Source organism: Haplochromis burtoni, unplaced genomic scaffold (genome assembly GCF_018398535.1).
Source record: "Haplochromis burtoni strain Fernald_Lab_line unplaced genomic scaffold, NCSU_Asbu1 Contig_15, whole genome shotgun sequence".
Taxonomy (NCBI): Eukaryota; Metazoa; Chordata; class Actinopteri; order Cichliformes; family Cichlidae; genus Haplochromis; species Haplochromis burtoni.
In genome coordinates this window covers 1,053,273-1,071,517 of record NW_024582376.1, presented here as the reverse complement: position 1 = coordinate 1,071,517, position 18,245 = coordinate 1,053,273, and the positions used below count along the sequence as shown (strand labels likewise).

The 18,245-nt window shown below is 39.9% G+C and overlaps 2 protein-coding genes across 5 annotated transcripts in view; both read right to left on the bottom strand.

Moving 5' to 3' along the window:
• Window positions 1-407: 407 nt before the first annotated feature.
• Window positions 408-10,671, bottom strand: mlf1 (myeloid leukemia factor 1). Its single transcript, XM_005915815.3, has 8 exons — window positions 10,289-10,671; window positions 9,352-9,514; window positions 5,372-5,416; window positions 4,120-4,203; window positions 3,727-3,849; window positions 3,352-3,511; window positions 1,428-1,566; window positions 408-1,302 (listed from the first exon to the last, which is right to left on the bottom strand). The coding sequence occupies exons 1-8, from the start codon at window positions 10,333-10,335 to the stop codon at window positions 1,260-1,262; spliced, it is 804 nt and encodes a 267-aa protein (XP_005915877.1). The 5' UTR covers window positions 10,336-10,671; the 3' UTR covers window positions 408-1,259.
• Window positions 10,672-12,029: 1,358 nt separating this feature from the next.
• Window positions 12,030-18,245, bottom strand: part of rsrc1 (arginine/serine-rich coiled-coil 1) — a 121,207-nt gene continuing 114,991 nt past the window's right edge. For all 4 annotated transcript variants that reach the window (XM_005915812.3, XM_005915814.2, XM_005915811.1 and 1 more), the window contains exons 8-10: window positions 17,598-17,704; window positions 15,430-15,537; window positions 12,030-12,347 (exon numbers count right to left, since the gene is read on the bottom strand). In XM_005915812.3, coding sequence (XP_005915874.1) covers window positions 12,255-12,347; window positions 15,430-15,537; window positions 17,598-17,704 — 308 coding nt within the window. In that variant the 3' untranslated portion in view covers window positions 12,030-12,254. The remainder of the gene's footprint in view (window positions 12,348-15,429; window positions 15,538-17,597; window positions 17,705-18,245) is intronic.

Sequence of the window (18,245 nt, the reverse complement as noted above, 5' to 3'; positions counted from 1 at the left end):
TAGAAGCAAAATATAATGAAATGAAAGGTGTCTCAAGACTTTTGCACAGAACTCTATATTTACATACCATCATGCTCTTTTGGCCCTTGTGCTGTGTATTCAGAGGGTGAATGAGGACTTTGTTAACAGGTCAGGTTTCTGCAGCTTCTTCCAATTGTATCTGAAGCTCTGGGATGTATGCAGTCTGATATAGAAACATGTGAGAGGCACGCTTGCAGCTGTGTAACATCTCAGACCAATCTGAGCTACTGACAAGTGCTTAGATCCAAAAATACCACCCCCGGTCACTCCTAGAGACAAGGGCTTCATTACGACACTGGCTATGCTATGTTATTCAATATTCAGACTGACTTCCAAATATTGAGGATAACCTTTGTATATAGTTAAAAAAAAAACCAACAGATTAGTCTTATCACTTTTATTTTCAGTTGATACATTTTCTTCACTGTTAAAGCTCGTAAAAATACACAAATCACTGAGAAAAATTCACACGTCGACAGTTTGTGCAATGCAGAACGGAGTTCATTAGATGAAAAGCGAGACAACACCAAATTAACAATATAAAAAGAGAAGGGTAATAGTTCTTTTTACATAAGATTACAGCAGATAAAGTACATATCTGTCGCATCAGGTACAAGACAACATAATCTCAGACAAAACAGGTATGATCTAAGTGCATTAGCGCATTCCACACAGCTCAGTAATTCACTATGTTCTCTCCGGTCTGGCTGCATGACAATATTAAAAAAGACAATACGAGAAACTGATGAAATCAACTGCGTTTTGAATGTGTTACCCCAATATGATGACATCACTACATCCTCAAGGAAAAAAAATATAATGAAACCAAGCATATTCAAAGTGCACTATAACTGCTTTTGCAACTTCAATGCATTACATTTCTATATCATTAATGCCCCAGAGATATAAACATTTTCTAGTTTTTAATAAATCTTTTGTCTCCTGTAGTGCCAAACGCCTTACCATTTATGTGTAGCAAATAGTGCACCGATTCAAACTAAGTGCTGAAAAATGTTTAGCATTCTCATAGTTGTGCAGCATGTTTCAGAAAATGTGCAGCAGTAGTGTGAAACGTAAGTAACTGAGCCAAAATATTGAAAAACCAGACACAGCTTGACCTTTTAAAATCCAGGTCAGTGGTCTGACTGTGTTTATGGATAAGAAGGGCACCAGTTTGTACTGTATGCTGTTTAAAAACAAACAACTTTATTGCACACTGCTTCGTCGTCCCTGAGCTCTCACTTTTTCTGTTTTCCTTTAGCCTTGCTCCCTGGTTGGTCTCTGCAGGAAACACCAAAACAAAGACAAAAATTAAATACGTATCTTCCATATGTTTGTCATTTGATGCTGATCTGGAGTTTCTCAACTGTCTGCAGCACTACATAATAATCCAATAATAATCCAACCTGTGGTCCTGCTCAGGACCAGTGAGGGCTGCCTGGTGAACAACACGGGGTTGTGGTTCGTTCAAGCGAGACATGGGCCCGGTTTGCTGAAACTTGGACACTTCCTGCTGCCACTCATCATCAAAAGACTGTGCTTCAGCTGAGGGTGAGGAATTATTATCGTGTTAGGCAGACTCAGGGCCTAGAAAGACCTAAACAATGGCATTTCATAGTAGTATAACATTTTTATCTGAATTTTTTTTAAACAAAGTTTTCATGGAACTTGTTGGTAACGCTTTATAATACCGCCCGCTACTAAGGACAGATTGAATTAAAAATGTAAAGACAAGCTGGTCATCTCCTGGACTTCTGTGCCCTCAAATTTGGCGTTGTAAAAGCCTTTTACATTTCTTCCCCCGAAATGTTCTGATCACTTTAATCAACTGCTGTGTAGAATTCAATGACATCTAGTAAAGCTACAGGCTGAGACCAATCAAGTGTACCTCCTTCGCTGTTTTTAATCATTTAGATGAGACTATAGGGCGATGTGCACAGGATATACGCTGCCTCTCACCCTATGACAGCTCGGGAAAAACTCTGACCTTGAACTGGAATACCAGAAGAAAATTGATGGATGGACTGAAGGATGGGTCTATGGTATAGGTCAGATTTTGTGTCAACATTAAAATGTAAAAGTCCCTACAGAAAGTGTTTGATTTATCTGTACATCTACCAAGTAAACACAAAGAGCTCTTATTAAGCAATCCTGTTATTACGTAGCATTATGAACACTGCATTCCAGTTTAGCTGATACATATCCATTCCTACACACCTGCCCTTTAAGACTTTACACGACTCAGCTGGCATGTTATTTATTAAAATAAAAATATTTAAAAATGAGAAAAAAACTAAAACTAAGGACATAATTACCCTGTAATTAAATGGAATTTCAGTGTATGTTATATGGTATTACAATGTATTTTATTTACCTACAGATACTTCAAGGTAGATGCACAATAAATGGTAAATGGCCTGTATTTATATAGAGCTTTACTAGTCCCCAAGGACCCCAAAGCGCTTTACACATCCAGTCACCCACCCATTCACACACACATTCACACACTGGTGATGGCAAGCTACAGTTGTAGCCACAGCTGCCCTGGGGCAGACTGACAGAAGCCAGGCTGCCATATCGCGTCATCGGCCCCTCTGGCCAACACCAGTAGGCAAGTAGGGTAAAGTGTCTTGCCCAAGGACACAACGACCAGTACAGAGAGAGCCCAGGGATCGAACCGGCGACCTTCCTGTTACAGATGCGATTCCCAACCCCCTGAGCCCAACTCTTGAGCCACGAATAACAACAAGTCAGATTTTTTTTTAAAGAAAACAAAGAAATAATTACATTGTAAGTAATTTTAAGTAATGTATAAGTAATGTCATAAAAGATGTAAGGGGCCAAGATGAATCCACTCCATTACAAATTTGTAACGTTGTTTGTTGTTCCAAAAGATTATGATAAAATTACACACAAAATTGCTTACACTGTACTAAAATTACTTTAAGTATATTTTATGTCTCATTTCCTGTAAAATAACTGACGTTACATAACACTTAAAAATACTTATGCATTAAGCAAAATTACTTACATTTACTTAGTGTATAGTTTTTTTCTTTGTTTCTTGTAAAAATCTGACTTGTTGCTGCCTTACTGTAGTGTACCTACTTTTAACTTTTTGTATAAGTCAAATGACATTGTAATTTCAAATAAAATACACGGAAATTCCATTAAATTACAGGGGAATTACGCCCTTAGTCTAGGGTCGTATTATAAAGTGTTACCAACTTATCCAAACACACCATAAAACTATGGTGGTACGCTTAAAAAATTGCGGGAGAATACATTTTTGCAGCCTTTGCATACAGAAATAGTAAAGTTATAACATACATTCATCCATATTTTGAAAGTCCTGGTTGAACTCCTTCTCTCCTGTTTTCTTGTTGTATTTCTTCTCAACAACGTGCCCCCTGTCCTGGATGTGGTGTCCGATTTTCATCTTCTCGAGACCACTCTCAGAGTCTCTGATTGCTTGCCGGGTCTCCTTGATCTGGGGCGTGTTAAAAATAAGCACATATCATTAAAGTCATGTGACATAGGAGTTACAAGGAAAGCTGTAATAATACCAATAAAACAAGCTCATATTGAGAGTATATGATAGTCAAAGTGTAGACGTTTCTCATGTTGAAGTGGAAACTTACAGCACTAACATGCATTTAGTTTTGATATAATATAGTACAGTAATACATCCACAGGGTTACTTACCCCTCCTGGGGCACAGCGTGTTGACGAGGTTGCTTGGTAGACCTTGGGAGGCTCATTTCCAACCTTTGAATATGTCATTACTGATGAGGAGCGAAATGAGTGGGTGTTTGAATCTGCGGACTCCTGAAACACACAGAAACAAATTCTGTCAGGCAATCGCCTTTTGTATAACATAATTTTCAATATCAATTCAGTTTTAGTTAAATCGTTCCAAATCACAACAATATTGCTTTAAGGCACTTTATATTGTAAGTTAATAGAGAGAAAACACCAACAATCGGACAACCCACTATTAGCAACCCACTATTAGTAACCACTTGGCAACAGTGGGAAAGAAAAACTCCTTTTAACAAGAAGAAACCGCCAAGAGAAACAGGCTGAATGTAAACTCACAAGGTTTCTGTGCATTCCCTCCATCCTACTTCTCATGCTGGCCATCATGTTGTCAAACACACCGAAAGGGTTTCTCATCAAGTCCTGCGCAGACACAATGGGAAAATAATAACAGTCATTTGACGGCTGGTCTCACATGGGTCACAAAACATTTTCAGCTCATAAACAGCCGCAGCATGCGTACAAACACACATTTAGCGCAGTGAAGTCCGTACATGTATCTTACACAGTTGCTGCCCGGGACACATTTTATCACTTCACAATACTGTATCACGTTACCTCCTGGCATTCGTGACTAAAGTTTAAGCAAGTACAGCAGAGGATTCCTTGATCTGGATTTTCCTTGCATAGAGATATTAAAAATGGATAACTTCAAATGTTTCTGTGCTGCTTTTGTCAAGCCGGGTTTTCCCCTAATTAAATGGACCCAGATCTTACAGAAACAGATGCATCATCAGCCTTGTACTTCAGAAACTGCAAACCACTATGGTTACATCCTCATAACTTCTCAGAGTAAGACAAAGACCAATCACATTTTTTAAACTACTATACATAGCTAGACATAATCTTAATTGTGCCAAACAACGATGATGATGCCATAGTTGAGACCATTATAAACTAGATTATGTAAAACTACTAAAGCAACCCGCCAGTCATTCCACATACTGGTCACAGAGTTTTCATAGGAATTATTCATTGTATTTTTTTCAGAAGTTTAAAATAGACTCTGCCTTCATGTATTCTGAGTATTGTTACAAGTAATGTATGTGTTTGGGTGTAATCTAGCACCACAATAATATTTATGTTACTAATCATCTCCCAAACACCATTTCATGATTAACTTTGACTTTAAAGTGTTAAAGCCTTGAAAGAGTAATTTGATAGTTTAAATTTGGAGTTCAATTCAGTTTTACAACATTAGGGAAAAACCCCAAACAATATGTTATGAGGAAATACTCAGGGTTTATGGGACTGTGAGGAACCATCCATTACAACTGGTTACAGGGTAAGGGGAAACAGAAGAGAAAAAAGGAGAGCATAGAGACATGGACAAGACATTTTTGCAGAGAGTTGGCAGAAGTTAATAGCATGGAGTAGTGGCATATAAATGGATCAGAAGAAATGGTCGATGAGTGCTGGTTCCTGGACAAACAGTAGTGGACAGAACTAGTTACAGACTTAGGAGCACACACATAGCCTATATATGAGAAAGTCACATGAGTTTTAATGAACAAAAGAGAACTCTACTGACCGTACTGTCAATCCCACCAAATGGCAACAACGACCGGCTCATATCCTGGGGAGTCAAACAACACCAGTTTAGCAACACAACTTCACACACAATATTTGAATAATTTGGAATAGTAATAGTAAAAATGTCTGCATTATATACTTGGAATCATAAGTTCACATGTACTTGCCCTCATCACGTTGAAAGACATTGTAGAACCTTTAGCACTACTCATTAAATGATTGGTGTATGTATTTATTTGAGCCTATATGCTTCCTTTTAACTCAATGTGGGTTAGAGAAAATCTGTATGCTGTGCAATCATTTTACCCTGGGAAAAAACCCAGTTCAAACAAATCATTAAAAGCCTCAAATTAGCATGACATTGATGCCCATGATGAGTGTGTGTAAACTTTGGACAACAACTGTACATACATGTTCTAGCTCAGTGATATGTTGCTACATACAAAAACTGTAGACTTTCTATGTGTTTGCTGTGGTTATTGCCAGTAGCTGTTAGATTTTCATACATCAGTATGTAAGCCCTTGACACGGTCACACACAACTCCCCACATAGCTCAAAGCACAGGCGTTCAAGACCTTGAATCTTCTGGAAGTGAAAGGAGTGAGAAACCAGGAGGGGCCGGCCTGCAGGCTTCATTCAGAGTCTCTGTTCCCTCGGCCAAAATCACAGGTGTTTGTGACCCTTTGACCCTGGATAAACATCTCAACTGCCATCATGATGTGTGCCAATGGATTTTCAGTGAGTGTGATGCACAGTGGTATTGTGCGTGATCAGTGGGGTGTTGAGTGACTTGTGTTCCAAGTGTAATTGGGTCGCATTGCCAGAGATTAGTGTGGCTTGAACACTGAAACTGAGCATCATTCATTCTAGGAAGGCTTCAGTGGGCAGGGTGGACCACTGAGGACAGGAATCTCACAGCGGTCCCAGAGTCCAAGGCTGCTCTCTCAGCTCTTTTCAAAGGTCAAGCTGATGTAAAATGCTCCTGACCCGTATCTATGAGGCCCTCACAGCCATTTTTATCCCACAGTGGCATCTGTGAACTAATAAATGCCAGTTACATATCTGCCAGCATTATATTTAGACCAGGGTTGAGCAGAGGAGAGACTGAGGGTGAAAAATAATGTGGTCTACATGTTACACATTATTTTTGGCTGGTGGATAGCTGAAAATTGATCTTTTCTGTCTGTCAGTTTGATATTAAACCTACAACTTTGCATCCCGAGGCAGGCTGCAGGAACCGAAGAAGTGATAAATCACTAGAAAGTTTTCTGTTAAATTTGTTCTCTCAGAGCTAAACGACTACAGAGAAGGTAAAGAGGCACCGAGTCAGGTGACTAACATTAATAGGCGAATAAAGCCAACTTTCTACATTTTTCTAGATTTTTTTATTCAGTGTAAACAGAATATTAATCAGCAACAAAAAAAGAGCTCACACCTTTGTAACCCTAACTAAACAGAACCAACTGTAGAATTACAGTGAGGCTTGATTGTCAGTGATACTTTTGTAAACAAATGCCTTTATGAAGACATGTTTTGAAATGTAATATAAACCCGGTGGCTGATATTGGCAAGCGACAGAGAAATGTGAGTACTCAAAGCAGCCATGGAAGGTAAGGCAGGACTTACCGTCCTGCTGAGAATCTAATGCTTGGTAAGCGAATACAAGAAGTACAAGCCTTCCAGCATTTATGTTGTCAGTGTGTGTGTGCCTTTGCATCCATGTTACTCTGTAAGCTGCGACTGCGCGTAATTATGCTTGTGAAGATGTTTTATTGATGTATTTTTGCGTGCACATTTGTGCCTGTGATATTGGAGAACAGTTAGAGGGAGCGAGTGAGCTGTCTGTCGTGCAGCCGCTAATTGCGGCACCATTGCCAAGGCACATTCTGCCAAACAGATGGATGAAAAGAGCAACAATGAATAAGCCGAGTGTCCGTGACATCTGTACATACAAGCCACTGCAAAGACAATAACACAGCTGCACAGCTTCAGACCACTCTTGGGCGGCATTTCTCCTTATCTTCAGATAAATGAGGCAAAGCAGAGACTTAATTTCATATATCTTACCACACAGTAGGTCTTCTGATTGTTGTTTTAACAAAACAGGGTAAGAGAACGCTAACACAACAGGTTTCTGTAAACCAGATTTGCTGTTAAAGGAAACAAAAGAGCAGCACAACAGCTTTCAGTGTAGCCCCTTTCTTGTCCTTGACTTGAAGGAGGAAGTGTCTGTTCTGTTATGTGTAGACTATAACAGGGTGAATGAAGATCCACCGTTCGATGTTTATTCAGTGCCCCAGGCTGATGAGCTCCTGGACAAGTTAGGGTTTTTAAAACCCTGTGTTTGGAACACTGTCAGATTTGACATCTCAGCAGAGTACAAGCTGAAAGCCGCTTCTTTACTCTGTCAGTTTGTGGTACTCCCTTCTAACTTTTCTGGGTCTCCATGATGTGTTGTATCCACATGCAGCATACACTGCACATATCTGGATGATGGTAGGATTCCAAGCAAATGCTGGGAGAAACATGACATGGTGCATGATGGGAAGCATTATCCAAAGTTAAAGTTAACTCCAGTAGTCACTGTGACATTAAAAAAAGTCTGATTAAAAAAAAAGAAAAGAAAAGAAAGGTTTTTAAAAGATTTGTTTCTGGACGCTATACTTATATTCTCCCACAGACCTAAATTCAAAAAGCTTGAAAGGCCATGTTTGTGTTCCTGGGATTTGTAAGTTATGAGTGGGTGTTTTTTCCCTGAACTGCACAGCTCTAACAAGGCCCCTGACCAACCTAACTAAGATTGACTCAGATCTGGTGAAGCAACCACTCTGTAGAGAACCACACCTCCGCTCACCTTACCTCTCTCCTATTTATTCTGCAGGCTGAAGCTTTAAACAAGAGGGTGAAGCAGTGCAGAGCAATCCGTCAGTCCCACTTTCTAGGATTTGCCTTGTGTCCATGACCCCCTGCAGTGCCTCCACTGCTTGAAGGAAACCTAGATCACCTGGTGGTTCTGTCTTTTCAGTGTTTTAAGCTCAAGGTGGTCTATAGGCTGTGCGTGCAAATAGTTGTGGCAGACTTCCTCTCCCACTCTCATTAGACAAGTAGTAAGAGCTTCCCTCTCAGCTGGCATTAGCTAGTTAAAGGTATGGTGCTAATAAAGAGAAAGCAGACAGCTGGCGATTCAGGGCAGGCTTCTGATGTAAGTCATTATCAAGGATATAAATACAGGCTCTCATGAGGTAGTGGGATTAAAGCAGGTGACGGGAACTAAGTTTGACTAAAAGCAGGCAGTGGAGGGGCGATTTGGAAAAGGTTAACGGGTGCAGTAGCAGGTCTAAACTAACCCCTGGCCTATCTACTTGTTATTTCATTACATCGAGGACAGTTAACATCAAAAAGTTCCGGTCATCTGGTCAATGAATACTGTCTAACCATCATATCTTGAGGAAATATGTTGCAAAGCCATGGCCTTAAGCTCAGGGTATAAGACAAATTGCATGCAATAAAAGATTATTGGGATAGCATTGCATTTAATGATGACAGACCAGCTAAAGTAATATCTAAATAAACACTTATCTTCAGCAGAGAAAAGCAGAGTTCTTTGGGGTCATATGCCTTGGCGTTTTCAAGCTTTAAGACTGTGCATGTTTTTGCAAGAAAGCAGTGTGTCAGTGGAACAATGCACTATAAATAGGGCTCTTCAGGGCTAGATATAACTGTCCTGAGAGGCCAAGGGGGTTGCCCTTTCACAAAACCAAAGACTCACATGGACCCATACCTCAGTGAGAGGTGCCAGTGGCAGGCTTCCAGTATAGCCTTAGTAAACTCAAAATACCAGCCATCTGTGGTTATAAACTCACAGATCATAAGTGTTACACTTAAGCAGAGGCTTCATTCATTTCCCTTGTAGAGCTAAACTGGTGGTGTCTATTACATGTTAGCTGAGTTTACAAGTTGACGAAACACGTTCTCACCCTGTGTTCGTTTCTCAGTGGATGGGATGAACTGGGATGTTCTACCATCTCGTGGCCACGGTTTCTCCCATCCATTAGACTTGGCATAAGGGCCCCACCGAAAGGCTCGGAGAAGCTACGCATCATCTGCCGCATATGCTCCCTATGTGCACGAAAAGGATCCCTGTGGGAAAGGAAGAAGTAGTAAAGACAAAGTGTGTCTCAATATTCGCTAAGGAAAAGAAAAGGAAAAGAAAAAACAGAAATAAAAAAAGATTTATGTTTAAATGTCAGAATGACTTACATCTTTTAGTTACATGAGCTTGAAACACATTATAGACAAAGTCTTTACTGAAGACAACACACTGAAATATGGAGGACTCCTAATATAATTTTAGCCACCTTTAACACTTGCCTTAGAAGTCGGGTCAAGTGTGGCTGCCCTAACTAAGTGATAGCACAGTGCCAGTGTAGACACTATACTACACTTTCTGCAAACTGCACTGGCTCTTCCTTGTAATGATAGAAAGCTGCATCAAAAACAAATATGGACACAAAGTAACGCCCTTGTATTTATTTTTAACAAGTAAAGGGGTTCACATTAAAACCAACTATAACAACTTAAACTTATTAAAAACTGTATCATATCACAGTTACTGTGCTCGGTGCAAAATTGCAGTAACACGACTAAGTCAAGGAAAACTATCAGGCTGTTATTGTCTTGTATATTGCACATCTAATTAACCGAACAACAGTTAACACAGTCAATTTAGTTAGGTCTAATGTGCCAATGACAGATTTTAATAAAAACAATATTCCCACTGCTGTTCATCCGCGTGATAAATTGACAAATACATACACGAATGAAGATTTAGCAAGACTTCCAAACTGAAAACCCAACAGATTTGAACAGTGACAGCTCTTAAGAAAAATTTAACACACTGGTTCAGTTACTCACGAGGCGAACGGATCTTCATCAAACTCCCTGAGACTGCTGTTGAACATTTTCAGGTGTTTTCGAAGCGGTAAAGTTCTTCTAGAAAAAATCCGCCACAGGTGTCCGGAGCTCGCCGCTCAGCCTCGGTATCGTTACTATAGAGGCGATGACAGGCAACCTGATGTTAAAAACAAAGTCGCGCTGACGGCAGACCACGTGGTACGAATCCGTCCCTCGAATTGGCGGGTTCATCATGGGGTCCGCGCGCTGTCTGTTGTGGCTGGCTGCTATGGCAACGCAACTCTCGAAATTTCTTGGAAAACTGAAGTTTCTTGTCCTGTTCATGTACGTTGCTGCAAAAAGTTGAAGTGTGTTTATCAGACTTATTCAGACAAGGAGCTGTTACATTCATACAGTAAGCTATGCCACTAAATAACAAAAAAAAGTAGACATATCGGTGACATGAGGGAACTCTCTGGAGCATTTGCTGGAGTGATTCTTGGAAGACATTTGTAAGAGTGGCTCTGTTTAAACAGTAACCCTATCCCAGAACATGCCAGGAGGCCATGCACACAAGTAAAAGTTGCACTTAACCCCATGCAAGCGCCCACACAGGCAAGCTTAATTTTGTCGCTTAGTTAATCACACATTCTTATTTATTATTTCATCGCAACACTCACTATTTGGAGAGTACTTGAGTGACACAGTGCATCCTAGAAGCAATATAGATAACCATCTGGCAGTTCCACAAATAGACCTGAGTGTAGACTCAGCTCTGACTTGGATCCAATCTTGCTGAAACATGGATACAGCACTAAAAACAAACACAAACATAAAAATAAGAATGCACACACCTGATAATACGATAATATATATATATATATATATATATATATATTATATATATATATATATATATATATATATATAGGCCCTAAGGCAGATGAGAAGTCATCTGTTTCATTCTTATGCAACGCTCCATGGTGTAATTTGGAGCCTTACAAATAAAATGCAAAATGTCACAAGTTTGTGTTGTTTCTTTCATGTCACGTCCAATTCTACTTCATTCACACAAAAGCACAAGACAGCTTTCATTTGCACAAACACACAGAGCACTGTGTAGCTCACCTGTCACTTCTTTTTATTTTACTTCCAAGGCTCCAGGCTTCCTTGGATTTTTTTTAAGTGGTCTTGATCAGTAGTTCTTCGTGCTTTCAGATGCTCTCTCAAAGTTTTCCTTTGGGTGTTAGCTGCTTTTCCCACTTACTTTCAGTCAGGTACCTAACTCAAGGGATGAACCAGTTGGGTCCAGTGGTACACATAAATGACTCAGCAAAGACAGTAAGTATCTACAGCCATCTGCAAACCATGGTGGTGCTGTCATTGTGTGGTGCTGCATTTCAGCCGGTGGTGTTGGAGATATTGCAAAAAGTTGATGGAAAATTTTTGATTGATGCTGAAATAACATGTGGAAAGCACCTGACTGGCAACAGTGTGATTTTTCAGAATAACAATGATCCAAAACACAATACCAGTGCAGTAAAAGCATATCTGGATAGGGAAAAAACAAACAAAAAAACCCCCAAACCAGACACACAAACACAAACAGCCATAGTTTGGCCTCTCCAGAGCCTGGACCTCAGTTAAGGTAGTTAAAGCTTGGACCTTAACTGACAGTAAGATTTCCCTTCATTAAATATGAAATGTGTAAAAACAAAAGAAAAATGCCAATCTTAACAAAAACACACACAAACAGCACACATTGAAACCAAAAAATGTTTATTTGTACAAAGTTTCACTAGTCTGTATAATTACTAAGAGAAATTAGAGGAAGGGGGATAAAAACATATTGTGATGTCCTGAAACATGAGAAAATATGACAGGTGCTAAAAGAAAATAACACCAAACATGACTACATGAATGAGCTTCAAACGCAGACTGAAACTGTCCTGGGAACAGGAAAGACTTCTCGGGTCACCGATGCTGCTCAGGGCACAGGGCTTCCCATCAGCCTCTCCTGTCGCAGCGAGATCAGCCTTAGCAGCCACAGCTCCTCAGCCTTCTCCTTGTCCAAAAACAACTGCAGACCAACAACGAGAGGATATGTTAGTAAACACAAAGACAAAAGGCACATCTGTACTATGGACTGTTATGAAACCATACAATCATTTTCTTTGATTTTGTTAGTGTACCAAGTCACTATGATTGAGAAGAAATCACAGTAGAATAAAAAAAATGTTTTTTTATCTGATAATAAGAAATTGAAATCCTCAATAACTATGACCAAACGGAAACAGCACAAAACAGTTTGATTTTGATTTCTGTAATGAAAATTCTCACACCTGAGAAATAAAAACCACACAATCTTTTCTTTAAAAAATTGATTTGAACAATCCATCAAATACACAGATATTTAAGAGTTAAACCTATATTAAAGCAGCATCTTTAAAAAAAGAAAAGTGATATGGAAGCAATCCCTCTCAATGATCACATAATCCAGTGTACGAAATATGTGGCAGTGGATTTATTTGAACCGACCCTGACATGCTGTTATTAAAGATAGCTTGTTTTTATCTAAGACTACATTGCAAAAGTGAAGCCATTCCTCTGTTTGAGAGAACTACCCATGCCTTTATTTTGTCTTGACTCGATTATTGTACTCTTCTTTATTCAGGTGTCAGTTTGCTGTTGGTTAGCCAAGTACAGCTGGTCCAAAACACTGCAGCGCGGTAATTAACTGACTACATATCTCCTATACTAGCATCCCTACACTGACTGCCAGTCAGTTTTCAAATCAATTTGAAGATTTCATTAGTTGTTTTTAAGCCATTGCATGGATTAGCGTCCTAGTACATCTCCGATCTTTTAAGTTGCCTCATTCCTTAAAGATCACTGATGTCTGCGGAGCAAATGCTCCCAGCTGTGCTGAGATCCAGATTAAAGCACAGAAGAGATTGGGCCTGATTCGGCTTTTTTCAGGCAGAAAATATGTCTATGTATCTAATCTAATATTTAATATCTAATATGTAGAGCCCTACAAAAAAGAAACACATTGCCGTGTAGCTAAATATGCTTAATAAAAAAAAAAAAAGGTTATATTTTATGGCTACTGCAACATGCAAAATCTAGCCAAAAAAGCTTCCACCTGGATTTAGCTAAGAAAGCAGGAAGGAACTTTAAACACTCTTAAACAACCATGTTGGAAGACACTAGCATACACTGAAAAATCTCATGATACATGCCAAACTACTAAAATTGTGTTATGACCTTGTTCACTATCTTGTTCAAAGAATAAATGTAGTCATTAAAAAAAATCTAATGATCTGAGAAAGCTATGTTTAATGGTGAAGGTAAGTACTTTTCCACAGACGCCATGTGAAGAAAACTCACTAAACAGCTGTGTGGTATTAAAAAAACCCACGCTTATCAGTGAGGCTAAGACTTTGATTTGGTATGAAGCATAAAGATTGGATTCTGCAGCAAAGAAAAAGGTCACGTGGTTGGATGAGTCCAGATGTTCCTGCTTCCAGATTGGTGGGTGCATGGGGTAAGGAGAGAAATATCATGCCTCATGGCTACTGTACATGCCTGTAGGGGGCAATGTTATGATCGGGGGTTGTTCCAGTTGGTTAGATCTGGATAGAGCAGCATCGCACATCCAAATAAAACGAGATCAGCTGAAAACCTGAATTTAGTGAAGGACATGCATGAACTAATTTTCACACATGGATTGGCCACCACAGAATCCAGAATCCATTGATCAATCATAACATAGTCACCAGCTCCAGGTGACTCTACATCCTGAATGAAAATAAATCAGAAGTAAATCAGTTAAGTTTCCCTGTAAGTAAGAGAGCACGACATGGAGTAGTCTGTGCTGCTCGCTGAGACCCATGAGGACAGATTAATGATGCTGAAATACAAGTGAAGTCTTGGGCACCTTACACATCTTATCAGTCTTTTTCTATCTACTCAGCCCTAAATGCACATAAGGAAAACCTTAAAAAAAAAACATGTAACTCTCTTCTTGTCCCATAGGCCTAGGTGGATGTAAAAGCCTGGTTATAGAAAAGACCAACGCATGCGACTTGCATTCACCTCAGTACTTCACCAGCAGTAATGATATTGATTGCAAGTGGGGTATAAAAACTGCTGCTGCAAGTGCCTGATGAATGAAGGCATCTGTTTATTACAAAGTAACATAATGACTGTGAGGCTGTGAAGCAAGGCGCTGAGACACAGGGGGAAAATTGGAAGATCATTTCTATATTCACTGCATGTGTTTGTGTGAGGGTGAGAGATAATGTTGACATGCTGACTATGTGTACATACTGTACATCTATGTGGTGATGTGTCCATTATTATGCAGATTGCAGCGCAAACCCCGGGCATGCCAATCCTTCATTCCTAACCTACGCTGCTTACAGCTGCACTGCATGTTGGCTCCGTGTTAGATTCAGCACCAGTGAGTTCTTGTCTGTCGGCCCTGCGCTGGTGTCACGGTGCTAATGAGGCTGTGTGTGTGGGATGACAGTATCTGAGCTGGGCTAATGGGACTCATCTGTTCTAATTGGAAGTAGAGCTGGAGCTGGAGCAGGGGCTGGGGCCCGCCTGGGGCATATTGCTACCATACATCAGCCTGTCTAAGGGTGTGTATGTGTGCGGATTTGGCTGGGGGGCACTGTGTGTGTATGTAAGATGGTGTGTGTGTGTGTGACGGGGGTTATCTGCATACATCAGAACATAACTTAGTTTCCCCAGTGGAGATAGATGACTGGGAAGCCCCAGGGAGCGTTATTGGAGTTTAAAGTTTTCCTTCTCGTTTTTCATCGTTGGTCGGCAGAAGAGGAGGAGGTGGTGATGTAAGGCGGCACTAAACTGCTGTAGCACAGTGTCCTGCTTGCTATATGCAGGAGTGGTGTATCTAGTGGTGATGACAGCAGCAGCATTTTTAACATAAAAACTTTACAAAGTTTGTCCACAAATCGATAAATTCAAGCGACACAAATGACAAGATCAACTTCAGCGATGCCTCAGGATTAGAAACTCCTCACTGGCTCGGAGGCTGTTAAAAAGTTGGCTTTTATGGAGAAGAACGACAGCTTGTGGGTCATACTGTAGCAGAGGAAAACAGCAGAAGGGTTTGCCTGGTGAGAACTTACACTTGGATGAGCAAGCGTGTCAGTGTCGCTGTATACTATTGATGTGGGAAGTGTGACGTCCTGCGAATATGCCCTCTCTGGCTCCTGCTTCACCTCAGGCAGCTCAGTCTGTACTCACAGGAATACACAAAAGCGCACATACAAAATTTAAAATGAGCACAGAGACTTGCCTGAGTGTACAAAAAAAAAGTTCAATGAATTACAAAAGTTCCAGAAAGGTCCAGAGGACTAAAACAAAAACTTTCACAACTGCAGTTTCAGGATTCCTACAAACAATGTAAAAAAAAAACACTATATAGATTTGAATATACAGAACATGTACAGACTATATATGCACAATTGTGTGATAGAAAACAATCATTAAATGCAATATGTCACTTCTCCAGCAGATGGCAGTGAAACCCTGGCCTAATGCAGTATATCTGAGGAAAGCAGAGTACTGATAAGCATCAGCTTGTATCCTGAATGCAATACATTTATCTGTGCATGTAATAAGGCAGTGTGATATCTTATATATTCATCCGAGGATGTCAGCCAGCTTGTGTCTTGTGTGAGGCATCAAATAAGCAGAAAGACAAGTCCACATAGGTCTATTAAGCTCTTTTTGCGCTGGTGATTACCGAAGTTTAAAATCTGGAAATATAAAAATATTAAAACACAGCTTTGTGACAGGTGAGCCTGGCCGGTCAAACAGCAACAACACACGCATGTTGTTAATGTTGTTGCAGTTACAGACACGGAACGTACACGTATTAGGACGGAGGCTCTTTACTAGATTTTCATCTGTACAGTCAAAGCTGATAGAAGGAAATGTGACATTTTAAAATGACTATCCATTTACTTAAAGCTATTTTCCTTGTTGTTAAGATGACATGTCAAAATGTTTGCGTTGCAAAGTCCATTCATGTTTCAAACACTTCTAATACCAGTCTCAGAGCAAAGGATTACTCAGCTGGAAAGATCCATTTCACAATAATTTGGCAGGATAAACAAATCCAAGCGAGATCTAAAACATGCCGATTAATAAGCACCATGCTGTGCCAAATATCTGATAGTAAAAGCAGTCATTATATTTTCCCGGGAACAATATGCTGAATTCACATTTTTTACTCAATGAAACTTGCTTAAAAGGGGAGAAATATTTCTTATGAGCTACGGGACCAGATGTTTAAGGTTTCACTGGGTTCTCCTCATTAACAGTTAATTATATATCATTAATAAACTCCACTCACAGATACACTACTATAAATACCAAATCCACTTCACAAGAGGGAGCGAAGATATGCCGAAATACATTTCAATTATGGGCAAACATATTTGGAGATTTTGGGACAACATAGTTTAAATGGGTCAATTATCTGTGTATTTAAAAGAACAGTATATATATATAGCCAAAATACACATAAATAATATGAATTATTAAGATCTATCAGTAATACTTGACTCAAAATTGCCCCAAAAGAAGAGCTGGTTTAAACTTGAACTAAAATACAACTAAAACCTGAGTGTTCTTAAAAACGCAACTCATTAAAGAAACATATTCATTATCAATTTAAATAAAATAAAATATTGTAGTTCATCTTTTAAAATTGATCCTGGTAAATTTATGTGAAAGGCGTTCAAAACAGAAAGCATACTTTGCATGTGCAACCTGTGCAGCCTGCTGGTGCCAGAGCACGCTGGCTCAGTCCATTTCAAATTGCAACCACACGGGTCTTGACCTTTGTCAGACTCACCAAGCTATGTCACAAAAGTCTGTGCAGGCTTGCTGTCACATGTTGTCGCCTATCTTTTCAAAAGAGCCATGAGCCCCAACAAATCGAATTCCTGCTCCTTTGGAGACACGAACATTTCAATAATGACTTCTGTGTTTTGTCTGCATCTGCACAACCAGAGGGGGGAGAAAGAAACAGAGAGGGAGACAGAGGATGGCTGTTGCCTGCTGTGGCTTTTGTGTGGGTGCTGCCGCTTTGGAGGCGGCGGAACAGTGGAGCGTCTGATGAAACCGTCTCAGGTCGGAACAAACGGCGCTGAATGGGAATGTTTGATTTGGTCTGGGCTGTCTCTGGACAGACGGCACAGCATTGCAGAGAGGGAAATTCAATAAGAGATGGAGTGAAAAGCTAGAGACAGTGAGGGGCAGGGAGAGAAAGACAGACAGAACGCACCTTTATTTCATCCCTGGATGATTTGAAAGCCTGAGGAACAAAAGAATCACTCTCGATGGCCTCAATGTCCTTTATCCTTCGCACTTGCTCCTCCAGAGAAGTTCCCTCTGAAACACATGTAACACAGAAGATATGAACAAAAGCACGCGCACACATGTACACAGACACACACGTGTGTGTCAGCCAATCCTTGTCATGTTCTGAAAGGCACCAGATTTCATGTGGATTGGGCTATGGCTCTGTATAATGCCCTTTGACACATACAATATCAAATATCTGATATTCCCCTATTTTAATCTTGGCCTCCATGAAAAAAGGAGCCTTGGCTTAGCCAAGGGCAAAGAGTTCCTACAAAAGCCAGCAGGGGAAAAAAAATACTAACAGGATAATAGCCAGACAGTGAATTACACTCAGATAATGCATTCTAAAATAATCAAAAATATGAACACAAACTCATTGCAATGGAATTTCATTATGGAGACTAAATGTGATTAGGTTTCATACAGTTTTCATGCATCAGAAAGTATTTTGCTTGGGCTTGTCCAATCAAACAAAGAGACACAAAGGGTTTCAATAAATTACTCTTGGATATAAACACACCAGGATTCTGCATATCAGATAATAAAATCATTTCAAGAATTCGAGAGC